At 37.5% G+C, this 25,110-nt stretch overlaps 1 protein-coding gene across 1 annotated transcript; it reads right to left on the bottom strand.

Moving 5' to 3' along the window:
• Nucleotides 1–520: 520 nt before the first annotated feature.
• adam9b (ADAM metallopeptidase domain 9b) lies at nucleotides 521–25,034 on the bottom strand. Its single transcript, XM_073866767.1, has 22 exons — nucleotides 24,874–25,034; nucleotides 24,373–24,470; nucleotides 24,211–24,287; nucleotides 24,043–24,118; nucleotides 23,760–23,836; nucleotides 21,132–21,315; nucleotides 20,978–21,040; nucleotides 20,807–20,878; nucleotides 12,825–12,994; nucleotides 12,233–12,323; nucleotides 11,778–11,914; nucleotides 11,174–11,345; nucleotides 7,922–8,011; nucleotides 7,401–7,596; nucleotides 7,203–7,308; nucleotides 6,149–6,338; nucleotides 4,304–4,390; nucleotides 3,389–3,494; nucleotides 3,168–3,302; nucleotides 2,821–2,924; nucleotides 2,462–2,511; nucleotides 521–1,095 (listed from the first exon to the last, which is right to left on the bottom strand). Exons 1-22 carry the CDS (start codon nucleotides 24,929–24,931, stop codon nucleotides 1,041–1,043), a joined length of 2,394 nt encoding a protein of 797 aa, XP_073722868.1. The 5' UTR covers nucleotides 24,932–25,034; the 3' UTR covers nucleotides 521–1,040.
• Between the last annotated feature and the right edge of the window lie 76 nt (nucleotides 25,035–25,110).

The following is a 25,110-nucleotide window of genomic DNA, read 5'->3' as shown; positions in this document are numbered from 1 at the left end:
TTATTCGAAAAAAATAAAGTGTTTTTTGTTTAAACTTTTGTGTAGATCGTGTGATGAAACAGCTGCACTAATAATGCACTCACATTGACTTGCATGCCAATCAATCACTCATATTATGTGACACAGACATTTGCACAGCACAGAGGCATTTTAAAAATGTAAAAGTAGTAATTTCCTGTACAAACTGTTTAGATATGTGAACTACACTTGAAAAATGTATAAAGAAGATATATTAAAATTCCTAATGTTGTCTAATGTAATGTGTTACTGTTCTAAGTCAGTGCTTCTTGAACTGGAGGGCGTGGGATGATGCCGGGGGCCCAGTTTTATGACATTTTATAAAATACATTATTTATCATAAATTCTATATAAATAAACCTCAGAAAAATAAGGCTACCAACCAAAAGCACTACATTTTATAATTCAATGTTTCGTTAAATTTTGTTTTTGTGTCATTAAACACCAAAAAAATGATAACCACTGACCTAAGTGTAGAATTTACACAAGACAGACAAGAACATTTTTCAATATAAATATACAATTTCTTTTATTATTCTGATTCTGACAATACTCAACAAATAAAATACATCTTTTGGGTAACATTATAATTGTACAATTTTACAATGCAGATAAAAAGAATAACAATGACCACATATCCACATTACATAAATGCAAGACAATGAATGTTATAAAACAATTGTCTAATGTATAAAGTAATGGATGAAATTAACTCAAAATAGATTCTCACAGAACAGTGCGTGTACTAATGTGCTTTAACACAAGGAAGATGTTTACATGAAGACGTAACTTCCCTTAAAGTCACACTGAAACATACTAACCTTCATATGTGTTTAAAGGAGATACAGTAGAAAAACATTGATTAAAATCTGTGTAAACATTTCTTTAGACAACAAATACCTTTAACCATCATCTGCTTCAAAAGTTTTGGAGGACAGAAATTTGGCAGACAAAGGCAACTTCACCAGGAGAAGTGAATCCATCATCACTCATAATACAAGATACCAATAAAATGTGCAACATCATACGACTTGTGTCTGTCTGGGTGGGATTGGTTTGGGGGCTCCTGGTCCTTGTCTAGAAGGTAGAGAAGACAATGAATTCATGTAAATAACTGAAATGCACGTACAATAAAGCCTAAATGTAAACAGATGTTGTGTTCAAATAAGCAAGAATCTTTATTTTCAAGAAAAGGACTTTTCAGATTTGTCATTTCCTATTTAAAAGTTATCCTATGCCATGATGCAGGGGAAATGTATAGAATTTGAATAAATACAGCCCTAAGGAATATGCAAAAGCAGCGGGACAATATTTCCAATACATTTTTAATTTGGTTCCTGAACATTATAACAACAACATACGGCTTTGTCCTGCGCATCTTACAGCTTCCTCAATCTAAGAAAGTACAATGCCGGCTTTGCATAAAGGCTTATCCTGAAACAGGGACCAGGTTGTGGTCCTTTCGGAAAAGGTCCAGAAAGGTCACTTTAACTTTCGATCAATGCTACCTCACACTCAACGTTTCTTAGAATTAACTTACAATTATGTATATATTCGCTGGACGAATTCATCAATTAATTGGTATTATTAGTTCTGCTAAATCCTACTATATATAATATAATGATAATTAAATGTATGTATTTGCCTTTGAGCTAAATCAACAATTCTCTGAATTAGAATAGTGATAAAACAATCATTTCCCTAATAAGGATGGTGGAGAAATATCAAAATTAATAATTGTAATTATTACTGAATGACTCAACTTTTTCAAAATGATGATTGGTTGTTTTAAACAATACTGTTCTGAAACTCCTCTATTCGCTACAATATTAAATAACCGCGAGAGAGAGAGAGCAAGCGAGGAGCAGTCTGCTTTGCAATAACTCTCGTATTTCTTTAATGTTATACACCAATTGATCTGCACATCAAGCATGATTTTAAACGCACCTAATAAGCCATAAGCTTGATAAACTCCATTGCGCATATCTTCCAGTTTTCTTCAAAACAATTGCATCTTTTAACGACACAAGCATACTTTGTACAGATCATTAAGTGCAGTGTGAGTGCAGACTAGCGCTCAATCACATTTGGGTATGATTTGTTCAGGATAGTATACTATGAGTGCACCCTTAAAAAAAAGCATAATAGGACCTCTTTAAAAAGTTCCAATGAGTAAGTATGTGACAATTATCGCTATCAGTTGTTTGTTAAAATAGATATTGGCCAAGAAAAGTTGGGTTGGTGTTCCTTACTAGCCCAAGTCTCTACAGTGGTTTCTATTGATAGCATACTTTCTCTATATATGACCAATTGTAAAAGTGAAGTTTGACATGTAGATTACATATATTGATTTAGTGACTTAAAAATTACATCACATTAATAACTTGGCCAAAACTTTATTAAGAATTAATTAAAGGGTAAAGTAAGTTCAAAGTGTAGTTACCTTGGATGAGATACAGAGGTATTGACTACATATGATGATGGCGTATTTGGCTGAAAAAAGAAATAAAGGGAGCATTGACAAAGACACCATGAGGAATCAATTATTATTTTTACAAGTTAACTTGTTAAATTAAGCTTAATTTAACCAGGGTCTATTAAAGTATCTTCACAGCTTTGTCAAGACACAGTCAATTGTGGATTAGGATAATAAATCTACATGTATTAGTAATTTCTGGCACATACTGTCGATTATCTGTAGATACAAAGTTAATGCGTGTATTTGCAGCCCTGTTACTATATGAAATATTTTGTTATCATCATTTTCTGACACTCTGATAAAACGTAATTGTGGATTTGAACCTGTGTCCTTGACTGTGGGGTTGACGTTCTTGCTGCGTTGGCGTTTGACCGTGCATTTGGCTGGGCATTCGTCGCACCATTTGCTGCATTAGATGACATGTTGCAAGAAATGATATAAAACATGAATAAATGTCAGAAGATTTCCATGTTAAAATCTTAATACACTTACATTGATGCATTTGGCAGACACTTTTGTCTAAAGCAACTTCCAGTGAATTCAATCTATATAGCTTTTTTATATATCAGTAAATGTGTTCCCTTTTTGCACTGCTAACGCAATGCTCTACCAGTCCCTACAATTGAAGTCATACAACATAAACGTCATGAGTGATTGACTAACATGTTGCGTTTGGAAGGGCGGTCACAGGAACAACGGCTGAAACAGTCCCGTTTGAACACGTAGAGCAAAACAACGATTAAGACCACCAGAACTGGCACCACCAGAAGAAAGAAGATCAGGAGACCATTTCTCAGCGAGTAATCTGAGAGAAACAAATGATACAACCGTTAAAAACATTGTGATTGTGGGATGGGTTCATTCAGAGAGGCATTGTGAGCTTAGTCTTACCAATCTGTGCAGGGCCGCTGTTAATACTTCCACCTCTACCTCCCTTGTTACAGTTGGGTGGAGCCCAGCCATTATCACAATGACAGTTGAATTGATCATTACACACCTGTAAAAACATAAAAAAATGAAACTCATGGCATTTTAAATGCATTTGATATCTGCAAAACACAAGTGAAGATCTGAAGATTGACTGTTTCTATAAAATGTGTGTAAAGTGAAGTGAATTTTTTCATAAAGAAACCGAAACTGCAAACTGTTTTTTCTGATTACAATGGGAGTGTATTGTCCAACCTGCTCTCAAGCTTCAAAAGTACACAAATGGTCAAGACTTTCATACAATGATCCATAGAGTCCTGCAGGGATGACGCATTTTTTGTTAGGCAAAACACGGAAGCGAGTTCGAATTTTAGCACCATCGTCTCAAAGTCAATGGGCTTTTTGGGGATTTGGTTAAACTCCTTAAAAAAGATGAGACCAAGATATGTTCATGTTTTATTCTACACCAGTAATACACTCACTCGTGACTTTTTAAAGCTTTAATGTGTCTTTAAAAGGGGAGTTGCTAACAAGGTGCTACATGGGACTACAGACGTCGTCACAGAGTTTAAACGTCATCACGCGTGAAGGTCTCAAAAAACAATGCAACATGGGCACAATTCCAACAAAGATTTATCTTTATCAGGAAATGTGCTTTTGAAAGCGTTTAATAACGTTTAAAAGAGCTGTCAGAAGCTTGATGGTGGTGATGACGTTGATGTCGAGAGACTGTGGTGTAGTCTGCTTGTAGCCTATGGTTAGCTTTTGATTTCTAGTAAATGCATTTCAACTTTAAAATGTGTAAAAGTTGCATTCATCTGTGAAGATTAACTTGGTGGACAAAACGTGCAAGCGTTTTATATTAAAGTCTTCACTTACTCCATTATTGCTGCAGTTTATCCGGGCATCACACTTCTTACTCTGATCCAAAACTGAAGCATTTTGACAGGTGAAGTGATAGCACATCTGTGTGTGTGGAAGAGAGAGATAGATAGAAAGAAAGAGAGAAGACAGTTGTCAATTTATATGACTAGAAAACATGTCTGAAATGAAGCAGTGCTGGTATGTAAAATGACAAGTTACCAAAAAAGTTCTGAAAACAAATGACTTTTGGTGATTCTCGCGAAATTAGACTTATGAGGAATCAAAATAAGAAGCATACAGTTACAAACATCTCTTCATGTACTATTTTGCACATGATTTCAAATTACATCATACAAACCAATTTTGTTGTTTTTTCCACATTTAAGGGGAACATTTTCATTACCACAACGTGTCCATGACTGGATTTGGGTTCTCTGCCATGAAAATATTTATAAAAAAAATAAAAAGCTTCAGTGCATGTTATACTATAAACATTTACAGTAAAGAAACATGTGGTATTTGGTGATCATTGGTAAATGTAGAGATAATTATAAGGAATATAAATGTGTCCAAGAAAAATTTTCTCATCCTCCGCAACAATTTTTAATCATTGTTTAAGCCCTCAAGGAACTAACATTTTCAAAAAAACTGGTAAGCAGTTCTTATTTTTTCTCCCCAGATAGAAGTTTTGTTTGTCATAGTCCCGAGACAACTTTTTAGTTCTCATTACCGAAATATATATCATGTTGCGGTAATGATAATTTTCTATAACAACAATAAAAAAAATATAAATAATTCTATGGGAAATATTTTTTAAATTCTCCTTTTAAAAATAATGGTTATAGTAAGTTCAGACCTTAATCTTATACCGTAAAACTTCAAATAATAGCCGAGTCCCAAATAGACGCCTGTCTCTTTTAGACGCCTGGTGTGACGACAGGTTTGGGTAAATAAACGCCTGTCTCAAATAAAGGCCTGGTCTGTTTTTTAGTTTCGGGTTGTATTTAATCTTCTAAAACCCGTCAGATAGTCTGTTTAAGACAGTTCTATGGTGCAGATTGAACACGCTAAAGTTTTTTTTGCTTACCGGTAGATGTCACGTGACAGACGCAGTCGTTCCGTTACTCATCACTATGACAACACAACAAGCTTCGTCGCCAGGATTGAGGTGATGATGACAGTAGCGAAGTGGCAATCTGGAGAGTCGGGACTTTTCCCGGTGGGCCGGTAGTGTTTTGAGGCCGCTGATAATAGACGGGCTTCAGTCTTTTGTCATGCATGCACTCCCGCCACACATTGTATTTCTCACGTGGAAACACTATTTATCATATTTAATACGCTGCAGCGCCCAAAATGTATCTGGCCGCACTGCTCTCTCTCTCTATCAAGCCCGTCTTCCCTAGAGTTCTAGTCGAGCGAGCCAATACAAAAAAAGAGAAAGAGGCTACACAATAGCCAATCAGAAAATAGCACTGTTGTATCTGGGTAAGATTTCACGCAACAACCAATAAAAACATATCCTTGTTTGCTTTATTTATACTGCCAATAATTTAAGACTGTTGTTATTACACGAACTAATTTGTTAAACACATTCAAATTAAAAATAAAACGTAATATGTGGTAACCTCCTGCTGTCATGCTGGAACAATTAAATTAAAAGCCTGTCTCTTATAGACGCCTGTCTCTTTTAGACGCCTGGTGTGATGATAGGTTTGGGAAAATAAAAGCCCGGGCTATTATTTGAAGTTTTACGGTATGTGCAAAAAAATGGCTTCAATGGCTTTTTAAAAAAATCTAATGCTGGATACCGTTTAAGTCTGAATTTCATGAGAATCACCCATATGCGTTAACCATTCTAACCTCTCCAGGATTACAGGCAGAACCGATTTCGACATAGGCCGGGTCTGGCACATCTGGACCCATGTTGAAGTCAGCGTTCATGCACGTGATTTGACCTCCGTCTCCCTCTATGGACTGTACACTGACTATGGCTCCTGCTGGAGGTTTGTTGCTGTCAAATAGGCATTGGATTTTCCCACACATAGCGTCCCTGTATATAGACAGAATCTTCATTTATTCAGCACATAGCTGTATAAAACCATTTGTTTATGTTAACCAGGCTGTATCCACTTGTTTCAGTTGGACGATGTGTTAGGGTATAGGGACACACCAAACCGACACAGACAAAGGAGTGGCAACAAAAACAAACTGTGTGAAGTTGAGTCACACTGGCTGCGTGTTGGTTGCGTCAGGGTCCAAATTTGCAGTTATAAACCAAGCTGACAGTCAACACCCAATGGCACGTCCATTCTGTGCCTCCGTGTGATAACTTCCCATACCAGCAGGTGGCAGTTGTTGGTATTCATTACTCAAAAACGGAACTAGAAAAGCTAATGACTAAAGCCTGACTAATACTGTGGCATCTTTTCGTGTCATTTAATGTATTGGTTTCTCTTTTTTTTCAGTTTTTTTACACTTCATAAAAATGGTTTGTATCAAAATAAGGTAGACTTTTAAATGATCCCCACCGCCAATTTGAAATGCTGAATTGTCCTATAAAACGCAATGGTGACTTACTTTCGCCGACAATAGGGAATTTACAAAAATAACATAAAACCTGCCCGACGGGTTGGTGTGTTCCTACCTTAAAGAATACTGGCAGCAATAACTGCAACCAAATATTGAGTGTTTCAAATGCATTCACACGGCATACAATGTATATCAAGATTTCCTTTTTCCTTATATTAAAGAATTTTTTTTTATAGTCATAACAAATCTTAAAGCATGTTAGACATTTTCCAGTGCCAGCGTAGAATTACCCAGTCATGCTTTACCATACACTTTCATTCAAAATATATAAATACAGTGTGGTTTAACATTCAAGCATCTGGAATAACAGAAATAACAGACTCACTTCACAGCACAAGGGGTATACTTAGATCCGCTGTATCCGCAGTTCCCGAACTGATTACCCTGCGTATTGACGTAACTGAAACACTTATCATCTGCTTTCCTTGCGCCTACATAAAGAAAATATCACAGAACACAAAATAAACTTTGTACTGAAATTGAGGCTTGGACAAACTGATGCCTGATCTACATTGTGATCTACCTGAGCCGAAAAGCTGTTTGCACTGATAGTCAAAGGTCTGGCAGCGGCCCTCATAACAGTACGCAGTGTTATTGATACATGGCAGGCCGTCCATAATGTAGAAATCAGACGGACAGAACTCAGACGTTCCGTTGCAAAATTCCGGCAGGTCGCAGGGGTCCACCGAAGGTCTGCAAGGTGATCCCGAAACCAAGATCTGTAGATAAACAGTGTTGCATTTACATTTAAACTGTTTGTCTTGTTCTGCCGACACTGTTTAATTGTTTCAAGCATAAATCTTAAGCGGCACTATACAACATGCATTCATTCAAAATGCATATATTTTGTTTAGAGATGTTTAGATGCACTTGCTTTGCTAAAATAGAATTCATTATAAACCAAACAAACCTCCCTTTGGAAACATCTTTAAAGTTTTAAAAAAAATGTTTTTCTTAATAAATGTTTTAGATTGGCATGTAGTGCCCACTGTAGAATAAGCCTTTATATATAAAACAATAGACATCTGTGGTGTGTGATGTCACCTGACAGTCTTGACAGCAGGTTCCCATGGCACAGGCAGAGTTCTTCGTAAGAGTGCATGTGGCAGCATCACAACATTTATTTTTGCACTCCTGCAATATAATAACATCACACAAAAGAAAAACACTGAGAGGGGTACAGGATCGGCAAAGGAACTCAAGCCGGGAATCGAAATCGGGTTGCCGAAAGTACATCTGCACCATATGTCCGAGCAATGCCCACCACACCACTGGTTCTGACTGCATTCTCTTTCTTAAGAACAAATTGCACTAGGCTGACATCTAAAACATTCTGGGGCCCAAGGACTGGAGTTGGGAACCACTGCTTAACAACACCCCTTTCCCAGAGAATCGCTAATCTTACCAATAGAGGGTATGCACGTGACGTCACCTTCGGCGAAAATGACTGCGGTTATCATAGATATGTATAATAAAGGCTAGATGTCTCGCCCACGCTGCTGGCCAATTGAGTGGAACATCTGCGTTTGTAAGAAACCAAACCTTTTGAAAATTGGTAGAAAATTGAGCAAGTTATGGTCATTTAAAAGTACCGGCACCATTAAACTCAATGCTACGAGTAAGCGAGCTGCCTGTGGTAAGATGGCCGCCAGGTGATGGCGTTAGAGACTCCGCCGTAACACATCTAGCCTTTATAAATATCTATGGCGGTTATGCCCACTGAGTGGCAAAAGACAGAGCGGCAGAATGTGTGTACAGTGTGAAATCAGCGAAAACACGGGGAAAACGCGTCTAAATTGGAAAAAGCTGTTGTGCGATAGACTGTACTAACAGTTTTAACAAGAATTTGGAGCTATTGTTTTACAGTCTGCCAAGAAACACAGGAAGGAGAAGTAAATGGATCGTTCATGCCAACGTCCACAGACCACAGGTGGGTTGACAAGTCGTCCCCTTATAAGGTTCTATCTGCATTCTGATCAGTTTTGAGATATTAAGCTTCAAAGTTTTTGCATTACATATAGGAAAACTTATATGGGGAACAAGTTTCTTTCAAACATGAAAATAACAGGGACCCTAAATGTATTCTAAATATACATTATGGATCAAATGCAGATAGAACCTTCTAATTCTGAGAATTATAAGGTTTAATAAAACATTATTTGAACATTAAATATAAAATGTTGTAACAGTGTCTCAAAAAGAATTACATTTTACTTTTTAACATATTTTATGACATGTATTTTATATTTTTAGCACTTCCATGTATTTAGGACATTTCAAATTAAGCAAGGTATGTCTACATATTTTGTCCATATTTTGTCTCTAGACATCAGTCATTTTTAATAATCAAAACACAGAACTATAATACTCTCTGTGACACATTTTTTAAATCACAGAACTATAATACTCTCAACTTGTTCAGGCATGAATTTAAACATGGACTTAATGTCACTCATCTTCGCCTCTGAGATGATGCTCAGTTTGGAGAGTACCTTTGGTTTGGGTAAGATGGATGTAGGTGCCAGGTTTCTCATGTGTTTGCTCGGTCCTCTTATGTCTACTTAAAATCTTGGCTCTGCATGTGCTTTTGTGTAATGAAGAGTATATGGACACTAATCAAACACAAGCTGTGACACTTCAGAAAATGGAATCTGTTTGTACTGAAACAGCTTGGAACATGCCTGAAAGTCATACAAATGTATACTCTTCATCTGTATGATTTCATAATGGGTTGTTCCTGTTCACCTTCAGTAAAACTTGTGGTTAGACAGTGGTGAAAAGAATTCAGACACTGCCATTGCCTTTTCAATATGGCTGTGCATATTGCCTACCTCCTGCAATGCGGAGTGGCCTGGAGTAGATAGAGTATTTCGTTGTTATCTTTTTAATTTGAGGATGACTAATAATAGCAAAGGCTATTATGGAATTTCTGTTCTGAGGCACACAACTATCACTCCATGTTATCATCTCAGTGGCATGTGGATGATCACGTACAACACGTTCTAATATTTTGCAACATCATTTCCTCCTCTACCTGACATCACCTCTTTGCACAAGACACAGTAGCTTTGTGTAGTAAGATTATACAATTTAAGTTTCAACATATAAAGTTAATCCTGATTAGTCATCTTCTGTGCATTCGAAGCGCCCACGCAGATAAAACCTTATAGAGCCAAGTTAGAGTTCGACTTTGTAAATAGAACCCTTTTCAATAAAAATTCCCAAAATGTACACAACTTAAAAAAAACATCACATAATGTTAATAAGTCGTCACAGAATAAGAATATGTGAATAACTCAATTTTGATATAAATGTCAGATGGAACCTTATAATTCCAAGGGGACGAAGTTGCGAGCGTCACTATCAAGTGCAACTAAAATTAATTTTTGCTGATAATTGTCAGTTATACCGACATTTTCGCGGCCGCTGTTAAAACAGCCAGCCATTTTCTTGAATGTTTTGCCACTCAAAGGAGAAGTATATCAGTAGCAGTAGCCATATGTCAGGTAGGCCTATGTAAAATTTTGGGATAAAAAATCCTATAAAAAACACATAAATTAATACTCTTATTCTGTGTAAAGTTTTGTCAGTGAGCCATCATTAAAAACATCCATTATGATGAGTGTTGTGTTCTACAAAAGCTGGGCTGGTTTAATAGTGTTAGGCAAGACAATGTCTGGCCATATGCCGATGTCCACAGACTACTGGTTGTTTGGGTCACTGTTAAGGCCAACTAAATTCAATTAAAGCTGAAAATTATCAGTTTTACTGGCGTTTTTCGCAGCAGCCGCTATGAAAACCAGCCATTTTTTTAATGTTTGCCACTCGACATGGCGAGCTCCAGCGTGGTCATGTGGAAAAGTGACATCAATGCATACCCTCTATTGACTTTTTTACTGGAAGGCAGGAATTCCCTCGCTATAACAAATACTGAGCAATGCCGTTTCTTCCCTTAAGGGGGTCACACACCGGACGACAAGCACAAGCTTAGTTAGACAGCGTCTACTTCAAAATGCAAAAAATACATTAGCAGCCAATGTTAATCGCTAACAATTTGGGACAAATATGATGTTATTTAATGTTAAACTATGTGAGTGGCGCTCTGTGGTGCAAACAGGGATTTGAGCAGTGTCCAGAGTTACAGTTACCGCAAGGCGCCGCCGGTGTGCGTACATTCATAGAAAATAATGTGTTCTGTTATTAGATTCATGGCGGAACGCAGCACTTCTCGTCCGGTGTGCGACCCCCTTTAAAGAACTAAACCTCCTTGTAAATATGTACAGTGTTTGATCATACCTCCGGAGTACCACAGTCACATTGTTCTCCTCTCTCCAGAATGCCATTCATACACTTTGGCGTCGTGATGATGTGGCCTGCAGAGGGCTGGTTCCTCAAACATGCCCCACCTCCATTCAAAATCAGCTTCTCGAAATAATGATCACTGCAGTTACTAAATAGTGTCGATCCACTGTATTTACACAAAAACACACAACACAAATAATACCGTTACACATCATTGGTGTCATTTCTCAGATAATCTGAATATGATACACATAGAAGAACACTTATTAGGGGCAAAGATAAGGGGACTACAGACTTTATATTATAATATAATATAATATATGTATTATTTCATAGGTTTAATTTTGAGAAACTGATACAAGTCAATCACCAAAACTTTTCTTTTAATAAGTTGGATAAATAAAAGGTTTTCTTTACTACAGCACTGGTTGTTTTGTTATGCATCTCATTTTAGGGGACAATATCAATTAAGATTCGGCACATTCGTACATTTCCCTTCAATGTGATTTTGTGGCATAGCATTATAATGGAATTAACCTATCATTTAGGCGGCCCTATAGATGTTCATATATAAATGCGGACAACAAAAGACACTGACCTGGCAGTGGGTAGCATAATACAACTCTTCGTCCCACTACATGAACAGTAACTGGTGTCATGGCTCATGCCCAAATTATGACCAAGCTCATGAGCCATTATTGTAGAGAAGTACTGCAGAGAAGTTTTATTGCTGAACTGTAAGAGCAGAACATTAGAGTCACCTTACTTTATATGAAGGAAACAAAATTCATTCAAATGCAAAGTCAATTAAAAGCATAAACATATGCAACAGATTATGCAACAGACTAGCAAAAACCCCCGGCTTGATTAAGTCCCATTTTTAACTGTTGCCTTCACTTCCGTCAGGCAGTCATTTTGCTAACACACCTTTTCATTAATAAAACATGCTGGGTTCAGATTACTGACTTCAGAAAACAATTATGCCCAATACTACAGCATGCTCAAGAGTATTCATTTAGTATCCTTTTATCAAAATGTTATAAATGCTCTTACCACATTGATTGCACCACCATTGTGAGCGGAGCATACAGTCCCTACGAAAGCCATGCCAAGCGCACCTCCACTGTATGCACCTGAGCGACCCCTTTGAGAAACAAAAACACAGAACATGTTACTCATATCTAGTTTTGAAATGATCTAGTGTTATAAGGACCAATGTTGCCTTTATGTAATTACTACAACTAGGTAAAAAGCTATGAACTCATTTGTTACGAACTTAAAATCAATTTTTTTTTTATAATTTTGCACCAGCAAATAACAGAACTACAAATTTGACTTGATGCCAAATCTAAAATTGTCTTTAAAAACCAGGGGGAGTTTTGGGTGGGATAAACTCTCGGTTTAGGTGACAAACGATAGACAGGAGAGTGTCTGAAAACATGATTTAATGCAATTGTCACTTTTGCAGTTTTATGTGGTGCTGCTAGTATCACAAAACTAACACACCGTACCCCTAAGGTTCATTTGAAAATATATTATTATTATTTTAAATAATTTAGGTTTCTTTTGGTAAAATGTCTTACAATCAAGGATAAAGTAATACAATTAAAACCAAATTCCTCTGTGCTGTGATCATAGTGCTTACACAATGAGCTGGCTCACGTCATTCCTGAGTCGAGGTAAAAGTTGTTCGGTTCTCCACTTCACAAAGTTGCCCAATACTCCTCCAGCAGTGCCCTCCACATTAAAGGGATTTTCTAGGTCAAAGATCTCTAAACCAGTCAGTGCTATCCGAATGTTCAGTGGTTTGTAATACTGAAATAGACATCAGAGCAGCCAAACATTATATTAAAGCAATATCACCAGAGTAGGTGTGTGATATATGTTGGAAAGTAACTAGCTACATGTAATGGAAATACGCTTTAAAATTTAATGACAAAATAAATGTAACTGTAATCATTTACTCAGTAGTATGAAAATGTAATGATTCAAAAGAAATTACATGAATTACAGAGATTCTCACTGAATGAAGAGGTCCTAAATTTCTGACTATATAGTAGCTGTGCTTTAATATTTAATTATAATCTTAGGTTGGCCACACCCCTAAAGATTTTACGCCCGTTTTGCGCCATCTGTGATTGAAAGGGGGTGTGACCCGATTACTGTTTTATCGAAAAGATTTATTGACAAAAAAACGTCAGTTTGTGGTGTCATTGCCATTATTTTTATGGCACCCAATCACGTTGGAGCCTCTCCAATCCCAAAACACTTGATCGGGCTGCCTCCGTTATGACAGCTCCAATAGCCAATGACAGCAAGCAAGCTTTAACCAGATGTTGCATGCTTTTATAGCTGAAACAAGATATACACAAAAATGATAAGAAAAGGGAGTATTGAGAAAGAAAATAGAATATAAAATATGCTTTTATATGTGTCATGCAAGAACTATCACAACATTTGGTTTTAACATATCTGTGAGATCTCGCGTCACTTTAAAATCTATACTACAGTCATCACGTGTGTGGTCTCGCGGTCTAGTCGAATCATTCAGTGTCTGGTTTCTAAGGATTATGTTGTAAAAAATCGTTCGACACTGTCCCCAAGCCTGTTGGTCTCCAATGGATTTAAAATCATTTAAGATGTAAAAATCATCCAGGTAATCAGGAAGTAACCAAATTCAATCAGTTACATTACTCATTACATTATACAGTGAGGAAAATAAGTATTTGAACACCCTGCTGCTATTTTGCAAGTTTTCCCACTTTTCCCAGAAATTATGGAGGGGTCTGAATTTGTTATCGTAGGTGCATGTACACTGTGAGAAACATAATCTTAAAAAAAAAATCCAGAAATCACAATATATAATTTTTTAACTATTTATTGGTATGATACAGCTGCAAATAAGCATCTGAACACCTGAGAAAGTCAGTATTAATATTCCTGTAGGTTTTCACCAGGTTTCCACACTGCAGAAGGGATTTTGGCCCACTCCTCCACAAAGATCTTCTCTAGATCAGTCAGGTTTCAGGCCTGTCGCTGAGAAACACAGAGTTTGAGCTCCCTCCAAAGATTCTCTATTGGGTTTAGATCTGGAGATAAGCCACGCCAGAACCTTGATATGCTTCTAAAGGGGATCGCGCGCCGGCCGCGCAGCTCAGCGCCGCGCAGTGTCGCGTCGCGCCTAGGAGAACTCGGAGGTATTGTAAACCGGAAGTGCACATTAAATAGCGCGAGCTTCGTCAGGTAGCGTCTACTTCAAAATGTAAAATATACGTTAGCAGCCAATGTTTATCATTAATGATGTGGGACACATATGATGTTATTTAATGTTAAACTAGTTGAGTGGCGCTGTGTGGCGCGACAGGGATTTGAACAACTTCCTGAGTCACAGCTGGGCGGCGCGGACAGGCGCCACCTGGCAGCGCCGGTGTGCGTACACTCTTAGAAAACAATGTGTTAAATTTTTTTAGAACGGCGCTGCGCGGCGCTGAGCTGCGCGGCCGGTGTGCGATCCCCTTAACAGAGCCACTCCTTTGGTTGTCCTGGCTGTGTGCTTCAGGTCATTGTCATGTTGGAAGACCCAGCCTCGACCCATCTTCAATGCTCTAAATGAGGGAAGGAGGCTGTTCCCCCAAATCTCGCAATACATGGCCCCGGTCATCATCTCCTTAATACAGTGCAGTCGCCCTGTCCCATGTGCAGAAAAACACCCCCAAAGCATGATGCTACCACCCCCATGCTTCACAGTAGCGATGGTGTTCTTGGGAATGGTATTTATCATTCTTCTTGCTCCAAACACGTTTAGTGGAATTATGACCAAAAAGTTGTATTTTGGTCTCATCTGACCACATGACTTTCTCCCATTACTCCTCTGGATCATCCAAATGGTCACTGGCAAACTTAAGACAGGCCTGGACATGTGCTGGTTTAAGCAGGGGAACCTTCCGTGCCATGCATGATTTGAAACCATGAAGTCTTAGTGTATTACCAACAGTCACCTTGGAAAGGTGGTCCCAGCTCTTTTCAGGTCATTGACCAGCTCCTCCCGTGTAGTTCTGAGCCGATTTCTCATCTTTCTCAGGATCATTTAGACCCCACGAGGTGAGATCTTGCATGGAGCCCCAGTCCGAGGGAGATTGACAGTCACGTTTAGCTTCTTCTATTTTCTAATGATTGCTCCAACAATGGACCTTTTTTCACCAAGCTGCTTGGCGATTTCCCCGTAGCCCTTTCCAGCCTTGTGAGGTGTACAATTTTGTCTTGTGTCTTTGGACAGCTATTTGGTCTTGGTCATGTTAGTAGTTGGATTCTTACTGATTGTATGGGGTGGACAGGTGTCTTTATGCAGCTAACAACCTTAAACAGGTGCATCTAATTTAGGATAATAAATGGAGTGGATGTGGACATTTTAAAGGCAGACTAACAGGTCTTTGAGGGTCAGAATTCTAGCTGATATATAGATGTTCAAATACTTCCTTGCAGCTGCATAACACAAACAAATAGCCAAAAAATCATACACTATGACCTCTGGACCTTCTCTAGACCATGTCCCTCACAGTGGACATGCACACACGATGACAAATTCAGACCCCTCCATGATTTCTAAGTGGGAGAACTTGCAAAATAGCAGGGTGTTCAAATACTTATTTTCCTCACTGTAAATAGGGTAACATAGCACCTTGCTTTCTTTTATTTACGTCATCATACGCTCAGCCAGATGGCACAACAAATTTGAGTAGGCTAAGTGTGGGGCGGGTGTTTGTTTGTGATTTGAAATATCAACAATGTTTACAAGAAAATGCTTACCCCACCTTTTAACAAACCTTCAGTACTGATTCTGTAACAACCATTCTGTAAGCGATTCCCATGATGATATTGGTGGAATATCGCAAATGCATTTAGCCAATCAGATTTGTGAACCAAAAAGAACTGTTGTATAATAATCTATACACACTCAATCGTGAGAAAAAATATTAAATTAAAGCTCACTTAACACACGCTGTTTCTGCATTTCTGATGTTAATCTGGAGTACCTATAGAGTAGTATGACATCCTTTATATCTCTGAAGAGTCTTTAGTTTAATCAGATTTATAAAAGATAGATTAGCTTTACCGAATCTTTCCGATAACGTACGAAAAAATGAAGAAGGAGGAGTTACTACCGCGGGAGGAGCGAGTTCGAGTCATGCAACACTATACAACAGTGTTTTAACTTATGATTCACTACATGTCATTTATATAATATGGACGTGACTATTTCCAACATAAGACAGAAGTCTGTCTTACCGCGTGCAACTCGTCATGACTCGGTTGGGAAAATCCAGCGCATCAAACACACACGCAAAACTCCGCTGCTACCCCGGATAATAAACTATATCCATCGTTTTCATAAGGCTGACTTTCTTCTCCTTAAGGGCGATTTATAGTCGTGCGTAGGTTCTACGCCGTAGCTACGGCGTAGGCTATCCGTAGCCTGTGCGTAGCTCTGCGTAGCCTGACGCACACCTCAGACAAAATTTAACAGCGCGTCAGATCTACGCGGACCGCAAGCGCTGTGATTGGTCCACCAGAACCCCTCCCGTCAGGTAAAAAAACTGCGTCATAGGTATTTCCGTTTGTGACGGTGAAAACAAAGATGAGCCAAGTTGAGGAGTGATTTAACTCAAACTGCATCAAAAGTCACTGTTTATTTACTTCCATCATTGCTGGTCTTCTCAAATTATACACAACAAGTTGCTGTTTCTTCTTCGTTTGTGGGTTAACTTGCTAAAGCTTCTTCTTCCTTCACGTTTGTGCTGCTACTGTGGCTACACGCGTGAATACTGCCTACCAGCGGTCGCGCGTGTGTTTGCACGTCAACGCAGACGACGACGCAAAAGTATAAATGAAAACCGACGCGGGACCTACGCCGTCGCTGCTACGCCATAGGACCTACGCACGACTATAACGAGCCCTTAACATCCAAAAACACACTTCATCTTTCGTGCCATTGTTGAGTTTTGAAATTAAACAAAACTGAGTGGCGTGATAAGATGTTTGCGAGCTCTAGCGTCTCCCGCTGATTGACGGGTGGGCGGGGTTTTCCGGGGGAAGTGCCCATATAAAGAAGTGATATGTATAGAAAACCCCTGAAACATCAGTTGGACCTGTAATCAAAAAAAACTTTCGAAACTTGTACGAACGCTGGCGAAGTGCATTCGGCACAGAAATACTCTGTAACATGTCCAACTGCTTGTTTGACAGTTTGCCTACGTTTAGCACGAGGAAACAACTCTATAACTGTGTTAAAAAGTCAGAATGCTTGAAATACCATTGAACCCCCCCTTTAAACATTTTAATTTTCTGAAAGAAAACTGAGTGGTGTTTCTTGTGCTGCATTGAAGCAAGATTTTTGGTGAGTTGTATGAAACAAGCCCTTTCAGATATTCCAATACAGCCCACCAATACATCGACTGTTCAGTATGACCAACTATACAGTTACAAGGTGAGCTCTCTGCAATAAAATCAATGTCAATTAGGGTTGGGCGATGTCCCCATAAATTGGCAGTTGACGATGGTTACGTAAACCATCGCGATGGACGATGATATCATTAGGTGGGGGGGTATTTTAATTTTTCGTTATTATTCGTTATTATATAATTATTATTCGTTATTTTACTTTATTACTTCCACTTAAGAAGAGTTGTGCACTTTTTATTTTAATATATATTTTACATAAATACTATTCTGTACTTAAAATCTATAATTTTGCTATTTTACTATCCCAACTAATGTCTCTTTCCTATAAGTTGCACATAAGGGGAAAAAGTAGCTTTAATCCACTGAAGAAGAGTTGTGCACTTTTAAGCACTTTTTAATCTCTTTACATAAATATTTTTTTCTATTTAAAAGCTATAATTTCGTTATTTTACTAACCCAACGACTCCTCCGCGCTTTCCAAATTTTCCACGTAAATATCTGTGCATATGTGCCACCAGTACTCCGTCAGAGAGCGGGTCTTCAGCACCGCGGGGAGCAGCCAGCACTTCAGTCCGCAGCTTATTAAAACTAGACAAAGTGAACAGGGCCAGACACATCGAAATTTAAACATGGTCTGTGTATGTAAATCCCGCGTTTCGGTCGGAGTGTTGTTCCCGTTTTCTTGTTCTTGACGTTCCCTGAATTCTGGGTTTATATCCTAATCTGCCGCTTCAGTGCAGTATAGCCTCAATGTAACAATGAGCACGATCTCTCTACAATAGGCTACTAATAAATGATTAATATGGGCTGTTTTCTTGTACAAAATTAATTATTTTAAGATAAATGTACAACATGTAAAAAGACAAGATTCTAGCAATGTCAAGATTAGGGATGGGCATTTTCCAGTAACTTACTATTACCAGTAATTTACTATTACTTTTAATATTAAATTTTTCGAATATTTAAGCTCTTAAAGAACGAATATTCGTTTATTTAAATTATGTTAATTAAGACATGCGTGTTTTGTATTTTTAATTTTGTCATAATTTCACAGAAGGCTTATAATTAGGAAATATCCACAACAAGCTAAACTTATATTCTGTATGTATATATATGTATTTTTAAGTTGAAAACATTGTAATTATATATATATATATATATATATATATATATATATATATATATATATATATATATATATATATATATATATATATATATATATATATATATATATATATATATATATATATATATATATATATATATATATATATATAAATATAAATTAAATTCTTCTTAAAAATATCCTACAGAAAAAAATGCGTTAAAACTTAATGCGGAGCGAAGTCTAGTCAAATCCTTAGTTTCAAGTCGGTCGTTAGTATTAATTCATTACTGTTTGATCTTACATACATTATATTATACCAAATATTATACACTAAGCCCAAATCTAAGCGAAGTTTGAGGACTTGTGAAGTTTAAAGTTTGAGGACTTGACAAAGTAGGCTATCATCATTTAAACAGACTCAAAACACCAAGAGACCGGAGCAAACGAAAAAACACATCTACATAACCGACTGCTCAGTCGCCATATAAATATCTTCTCAGTTTAGTTTGACATGTATTTGTGAATAAAGAAAACCGTATTTATCCTCCTACCTGCTTCGGTGAAAGCCCGTTCTTCTGACTAGATACAATAGCCTAATGCTGGTGCTGCGGAGAAAACTTCCTCGTGATGATGATTATCCGATAAAAACAACAGACGGATTGAACAAGATTGAATATCGGTATTTAACATTATTTTACAAATAACGTAAGCGGCTCGATACCTTATTGTTGACTCTGCAAAGTTACTAACGTTAGCTTAATTTAACAACATTTCACAAAGACGGTGCTTTGCTTTAAACTGCCATGTGCAGTTATCCGGTTCATTTTCGAAAGAGCACCGCATATAATAAATGTTCTCCGTTTCATTTCGTTCTCCGTGTCTGTCTCCTTATTAACAAAATAAAGTAGACTTTATAACAGAAAGCTTACAAATCTCTCATGATGTGTTGATTCGGGCGGCGGAGAAGCACGTTTAAAGTGTAACTAAACCCCTGGTCAGAGCCTGACTCCACCCACTGGCAATATTTGAAAAATGCAAGAAAAGTGGGCAGATCCCAACAGAGATAGAGGGGACGAACTAAGCTCGTACCAAGCATGTAGCATGTGGTGAGATCGTAACAAGGGCGTGGTGAGCTTGAACCTGCTTACGTCACGAGTTACTTTTTGGACCCAACATCCAATAGGAAAATTCAACTGCAGTAGCCACCGTTCAACCTGAAGAGGGCATCACTCAGACGTTTTTACACCATATATTGTAGTATTGAAACACTTTATATCCAAATGTCAAAAAACTTACTAAAATCAATGAACAGCACTAATAAAGCATCATTCTTACAGATCATTAACTAAAAAAAGTTGGTTAAGGGTTTAGTTACTCTTTAATAACACGTGAGCCCTCACTGAGCCAGTGGCCAAATACGGCGCGTCGCGGACAAACCCGGAGATAAAAGGAAAAACTTAAATTCGTCTGCAATCTGCATTGCCAAACAATCAGAAATACATACAAATTAATGTTCATGTATATTTTACATTTAAGTCTGTAAAAGACAGTATAGATGAAGTGAAAAAGCATTAAATAAGTTGTTACCCTTTGGTGGCACATTAAAAACAAACAAAAATTCGAATAGCATTTTTTAAATTCGAATTATTATTGCCATTCGAATATTCGAATATCCGTGCCCATCCCTAGTCAAGATCAAATGCCTGACATATTTTCACAGACTAACACACGTCACGTCTCAGGCATAGACTACAGTATTTAAAATAGCATATATGTATTAGTTATATTTTCTATTTAATTTATAGAGCAATTCACGCAAAGATATTAGGTTAACTATAGTCTATATAGTCTAGAAGAGAGTAAGTGTATGACGACTCGCAGCGGAGTGGGGAGGGGGCGTGGCATCACGATGGTGTCTCTCCATCGTGATGTCAGTCAACCATCACGATGGACGATGATATCGTCTATCGGCACAACCCTAATGTCAATGTTAAAAAAATTGACATACTGAACATGTTAACCCTAACAATAAGGACAAAAGTCGAATACTTTCTCACCGTATCTAGCAGGTTTGCCAGCCTGACCACCTCGTCCCGCACTGCAGATATGTCCTGATTCTTAAGCACAAACTGATAATAAAACACAAATGATTGTCAATCAAGAATCAATCAAGAACGCAATCATTAAACAACACCAAAAACATAAACATCTAATTCGTCAATACTCACCCTCTGGTGGTCAACAACTATGGCTAACTCCACATATTTGGTTTGAGGTAATGTTCGTTTCTTCTGCAGATTGAAAATAATCATCAAATGAGTGTGTGGACATACAGTAAGAATGTGAAAATATTGTTTATTATCAACAAGACATCTTGCTGACCCTTAAAAACATAGACATGGTAAGCTGCTGCGAGTGGTCCTCGCTCTGAGAAATGTCATTGGCCAGTCCACATACAAATGGCTCTGGCCGATTGTCCTTCAACAGAAAGAGGAGATGTTCATTGGCTTGGGAATGCGGGACGGGTTCCACTCCGTAGCTTTCATTGCCTAAGAAAATCACACCCCTGTAACACAGCACACAATGACACACCCAGTTAAAGCCTATTGTTTGCTCAGATAAATATTTATGATGGTGAAATATAAAAACTGGATTAACATTTCCAAAGGGAAATGGTGTAATAATGCCCGCAAGGCAGCGAAGGAATCATGTTAAAGTTTTAAATAAACTTGGGTTCTACTACTGTCGATCAAAGATCAGTTCAAGATCACAGCATGTTCACATGTTCACCTATGACTCAGTTTGTTGAATGACATCATGTTCCATATTTGTGCAACACACTAGCAAAGCAGGCCGGACTATAAAAGGTTTCAGAGCAGAAAGCTGTTTAGGCTACTTCGGTCTGGAGTGTATGAGAATCTTTATCGTGTGAGGGTAGTTTAAGACAGTGTAGACCTATGCAATATGGCATTGATGAATCAACATTCAGTAGAGTCAAGATAAATAATAATAAAATCTACATAAAAGTAAAACATTTTCCAACTTACTTATTGAGTTAATACCACTGATCTATATAAATGACTGGATTGCGCATAGAACGCTTGACGTAACTGCGTGAGGTGAAGCCAGCACAGAGTTCGAGCCGCCATCTTGGTATACCCAACCGGCAGAGAGCGTCATTGACTTCCATTCAAAATCATGATCAAAATTTACCCCCTTTACAGCGTATCAGTTACACAAGGTTAATTTATAGGATATGTGTACGTTTATTATTTGTTAATTCTGGTGTTATTTGCAATGTTTATGTTTTAATCGGGCAGGATAATGGATTTATAAAAAACCGTTAAGGTGAGTGTGTCTGTTGCATTTGTTAATGACACGGGTATAAATAAAGTTTTGTTTGACATTCTGTGACGGTCAGCGTTATTTCTCTAAATAAGTTCAGGTAACTTGTAAGTTTAGATAACATAATTACAAAACTAGCAAAATATTGCATGCACATACGGTACAAAGCATGATTATGTATTTAGATTTCAGAATGAGCACGTTTATTGTCCTTAATACTAAATATGCTGCGGTCTGTCTGCTGATCTGATACTGTAATAAAGAAATAACTGATTAAAACGCAAAATGTACAACTTTCAGTAAATAACTATTTACATGCTTTGGACGTTTTTGTTGTAATAATGTAAAGGGTAACTTCACATATAAAAACGAAGACGAGTAAAGTGATGTTTTATCATTAAAATCTGATAACGTCCATTGGTTTAATAGAACGTTTGGGTATACCAACATGGCGGCGCGGTGGCTTCACAAGTGTGACGTCATGCGCAATCCAGTCATTTATATAGATCAGTGGTTAATACTAAAATTTTTCGTCAACTTATATTTTCATGTTCAACCCATTCAAATTTGTAAAAATTTGTAGATTGGTTGCCGCCAAACTGCGTCATAGATCAGTACCATAAAGTTGAGCTGATTTCAACTCTCTTCGACGCTCACACCGTCCAAGCTCTCATTGAAAATGAATGAATTCCGGCCACTTTAATAAAATTATTTGGCCCACCATTCAGATTGGGTTTTCACTGATATGCTCACACAAAATCGCTGCAAAAGATGCTTTCCAACAGGTTTTATCATAGTTTTTGTCCAACTGCATTGACTTGTATTAGATGTGCTGTGATGTACGGTATTACTCCGCGCCGGGAACGTTGTTTCTATTCTTGCAGTTGGCAAAGGTGGATTATCGCCACCAACTGGGCTGGAGTGTTTATTTTTCTAGGTCTCAACAGAAGAATATACGGGTGTGAGGCGTTTGGAAAAATAGGTCCACAAGTTTACAACGAATGCTAAAACACCTATTGGAAAGCATCTTTTGCAGCGATTTTTGTGTGAGCATATCAGTGAACACCCCTGACCACTCGGTGAGTTTCACGTCTTTGTAAACAAAATTTTAATGCATTTTAGGAAGGATTGTTCCAGTGCACCTATACATCTATTATCGAGGTGGGAGGTGAAACAAAAACACCCGAAAATTTCTCGGGCCAGTATCATATGTCAAAATTTCAGTCAAAACCGTTCTATTTCATCATAAACAATCTGAAAACAGGGCTTTAAGTGTAAAATACCAAACTTGTCCTTTAAATATATATTCCCAAATATTTAATATACAGTAAGCTATAGTGAATTGCTTTATTTTATTTTTAATGACCCGCCCTGCAAATAAAGTGAACATTTCATTACTCGTCCCAACCCGACGACCCATGCATTACTAATGGGGGGTGCGCACGCTGAAAGGTTAGGGACACTATAATAATACACAAATGGCATGCTTCAATTTAAGCATGAGTTCTTAACTTACAATTTGTTGTAGTAATAAGATAATTATTTAAATACTGAGGTGCCTTACAAGCATTGTAGTAGCATAATATGCAACAGAAGTAGTTGTAATGTAAATTACTAGGTGTGGTCCTGCTAGTATGGTAGTCAGATTATGAAGCTGGTTCATACCTGAGACCGTCACATGTGCTGAGAGCAACAAGAGAGTCTTCATAACCCTCCACGTATCCTTGATAGTGACAGAGCACCTGCAATAAAACAGCCATATTTAATGCTGATCTGCCAAAACACTTGGTGTTGATGGTTTTCCTCAAGTTACACAAAATAAAGAGCACATGACTTAATGTTTACAGTGCCAGATGACCTACTTTACTAAACAAAGTATAAAATCAGTGAATGTAGATAATAATATCACTTTTAATTCTATAAATATGATATATTGCCAAATTCTTACAGGTTTTTCTGTGTGTACTTTCACGTTCATCTCTGCATCCTGGGTAAACATGACAAAGTTGTTTGATAAAAATTCCCTGGGGAAAGATGAGATTAGGATCAATACATGCAGTACAAAACTGAAATTTAAATTGTAATACAATATATATCAAAATTATATTTGTTTTACGTGTTCTTTGTAAGGTGTAGTAATCGTTCACTGCCATTAATGTTGATCGAGTATTTAACACTGTCTGCATGTGTTTCCTGAAATCCCAAAACCATACATTTAAAATATGACAAGAAAAACATTATAATTTAATCACAAAGTCGATAAAACAGTGGTTTATACCTGTTCAGGTGTTTGTGTGATATCTGAATGTCTCTTCCAACGCTCATGAACTAGCTGAGGTTTGACCACCTTATAGTTCTTTAATATCTGATCTGTGGCTGTTGGGAAACATTAAGCAAATGACATTATGAAAATACTCTACATGACAAAACAGTGAATGATGTGAAATAAGTTATTTAAATAAAGCCGATTATTTCTTGATATTGGTATGGATACAACGTTAGCTAGCTTTGTTGTTTGTTGCGTTATGATTGCTTTAGGCTACATGATCTAAGCAAAATCTACGACCACAAATTCAAAACAAGACAAAATCTTATCATTTAGTCAAACTAAGTTACTGTCAACTACAACAGACATATTTTACTATATATTTGACTACTCTTACTGCTAAGTTTCTGTGGTCGGAAAAACACGACGCTTCTTTGTTGTTTCTTACTTTCTTCCTGTGTAATCAAATAGTTCGCAAATACCAAGAATGAAAACTTAGTGGATTTGTCTTACCGTTGTATAAGACGCAATGGATCAGGATCAGAATAAAAATGTAAATATATCTTGCCATCCTGCTTCTCTACACTTGAGCTCGAGCGCTCAGGTGATACAACTCGCAGGTGAGCGCGAGCGAGGGGCGTGCACGAGCACTGGAAGTCAGTCAGACAGGTTAAGCGACATATTTACTCATCCTGAAATAATTCATACATCTTACGTAGATGTGCTTATCTAGTATATCTGTATTAATTT

Source organism: Misgurnus anguillicaudatus, chromosome 4 (assembly GCF_027580225.2).
Source record: "Misgurnus anguillicaudatus chromosome 4, ASM2758022v2, whole genome shotgun sequence".
Classification (NCBI taxonomy): domain Eukaryota; kingdom Metazoa; phylum Chordata; class Actinopteri; order Cypriniformes; family Cobitidae; genus Misgurnus; species Misgurnus anguillicaudatus.
Note: the sequence above shows the minus strand (reverse complement) of the source record. Positions and strands in the feature narration are given on the sequence as shown.

Excerpts from the sequence above, each read along its gene's own strand:
- adam9b (XM_073866767.1), bottom strand. The coding sequence starts at position 24,931 with ATGGCAAGATATATTTACATTTTTATTCTGATCCTGATCCATTGCGTC. Across the intron at positions 24,288-24,372 it reads TCACACAAACACCTGAACAG|GAAACACATGCAGACAGTGT; the intron begins GTATAAACCACT and ends TTGGGATTTCAG. Across the intron at positions 7,309-7,400 it reads CAAACAGCTTTTCGGCTCAG|GCGCAAGGAAAGCAGATGAT; the intron begins GTAGATCACAAT and ends TTCTTTATGTAG.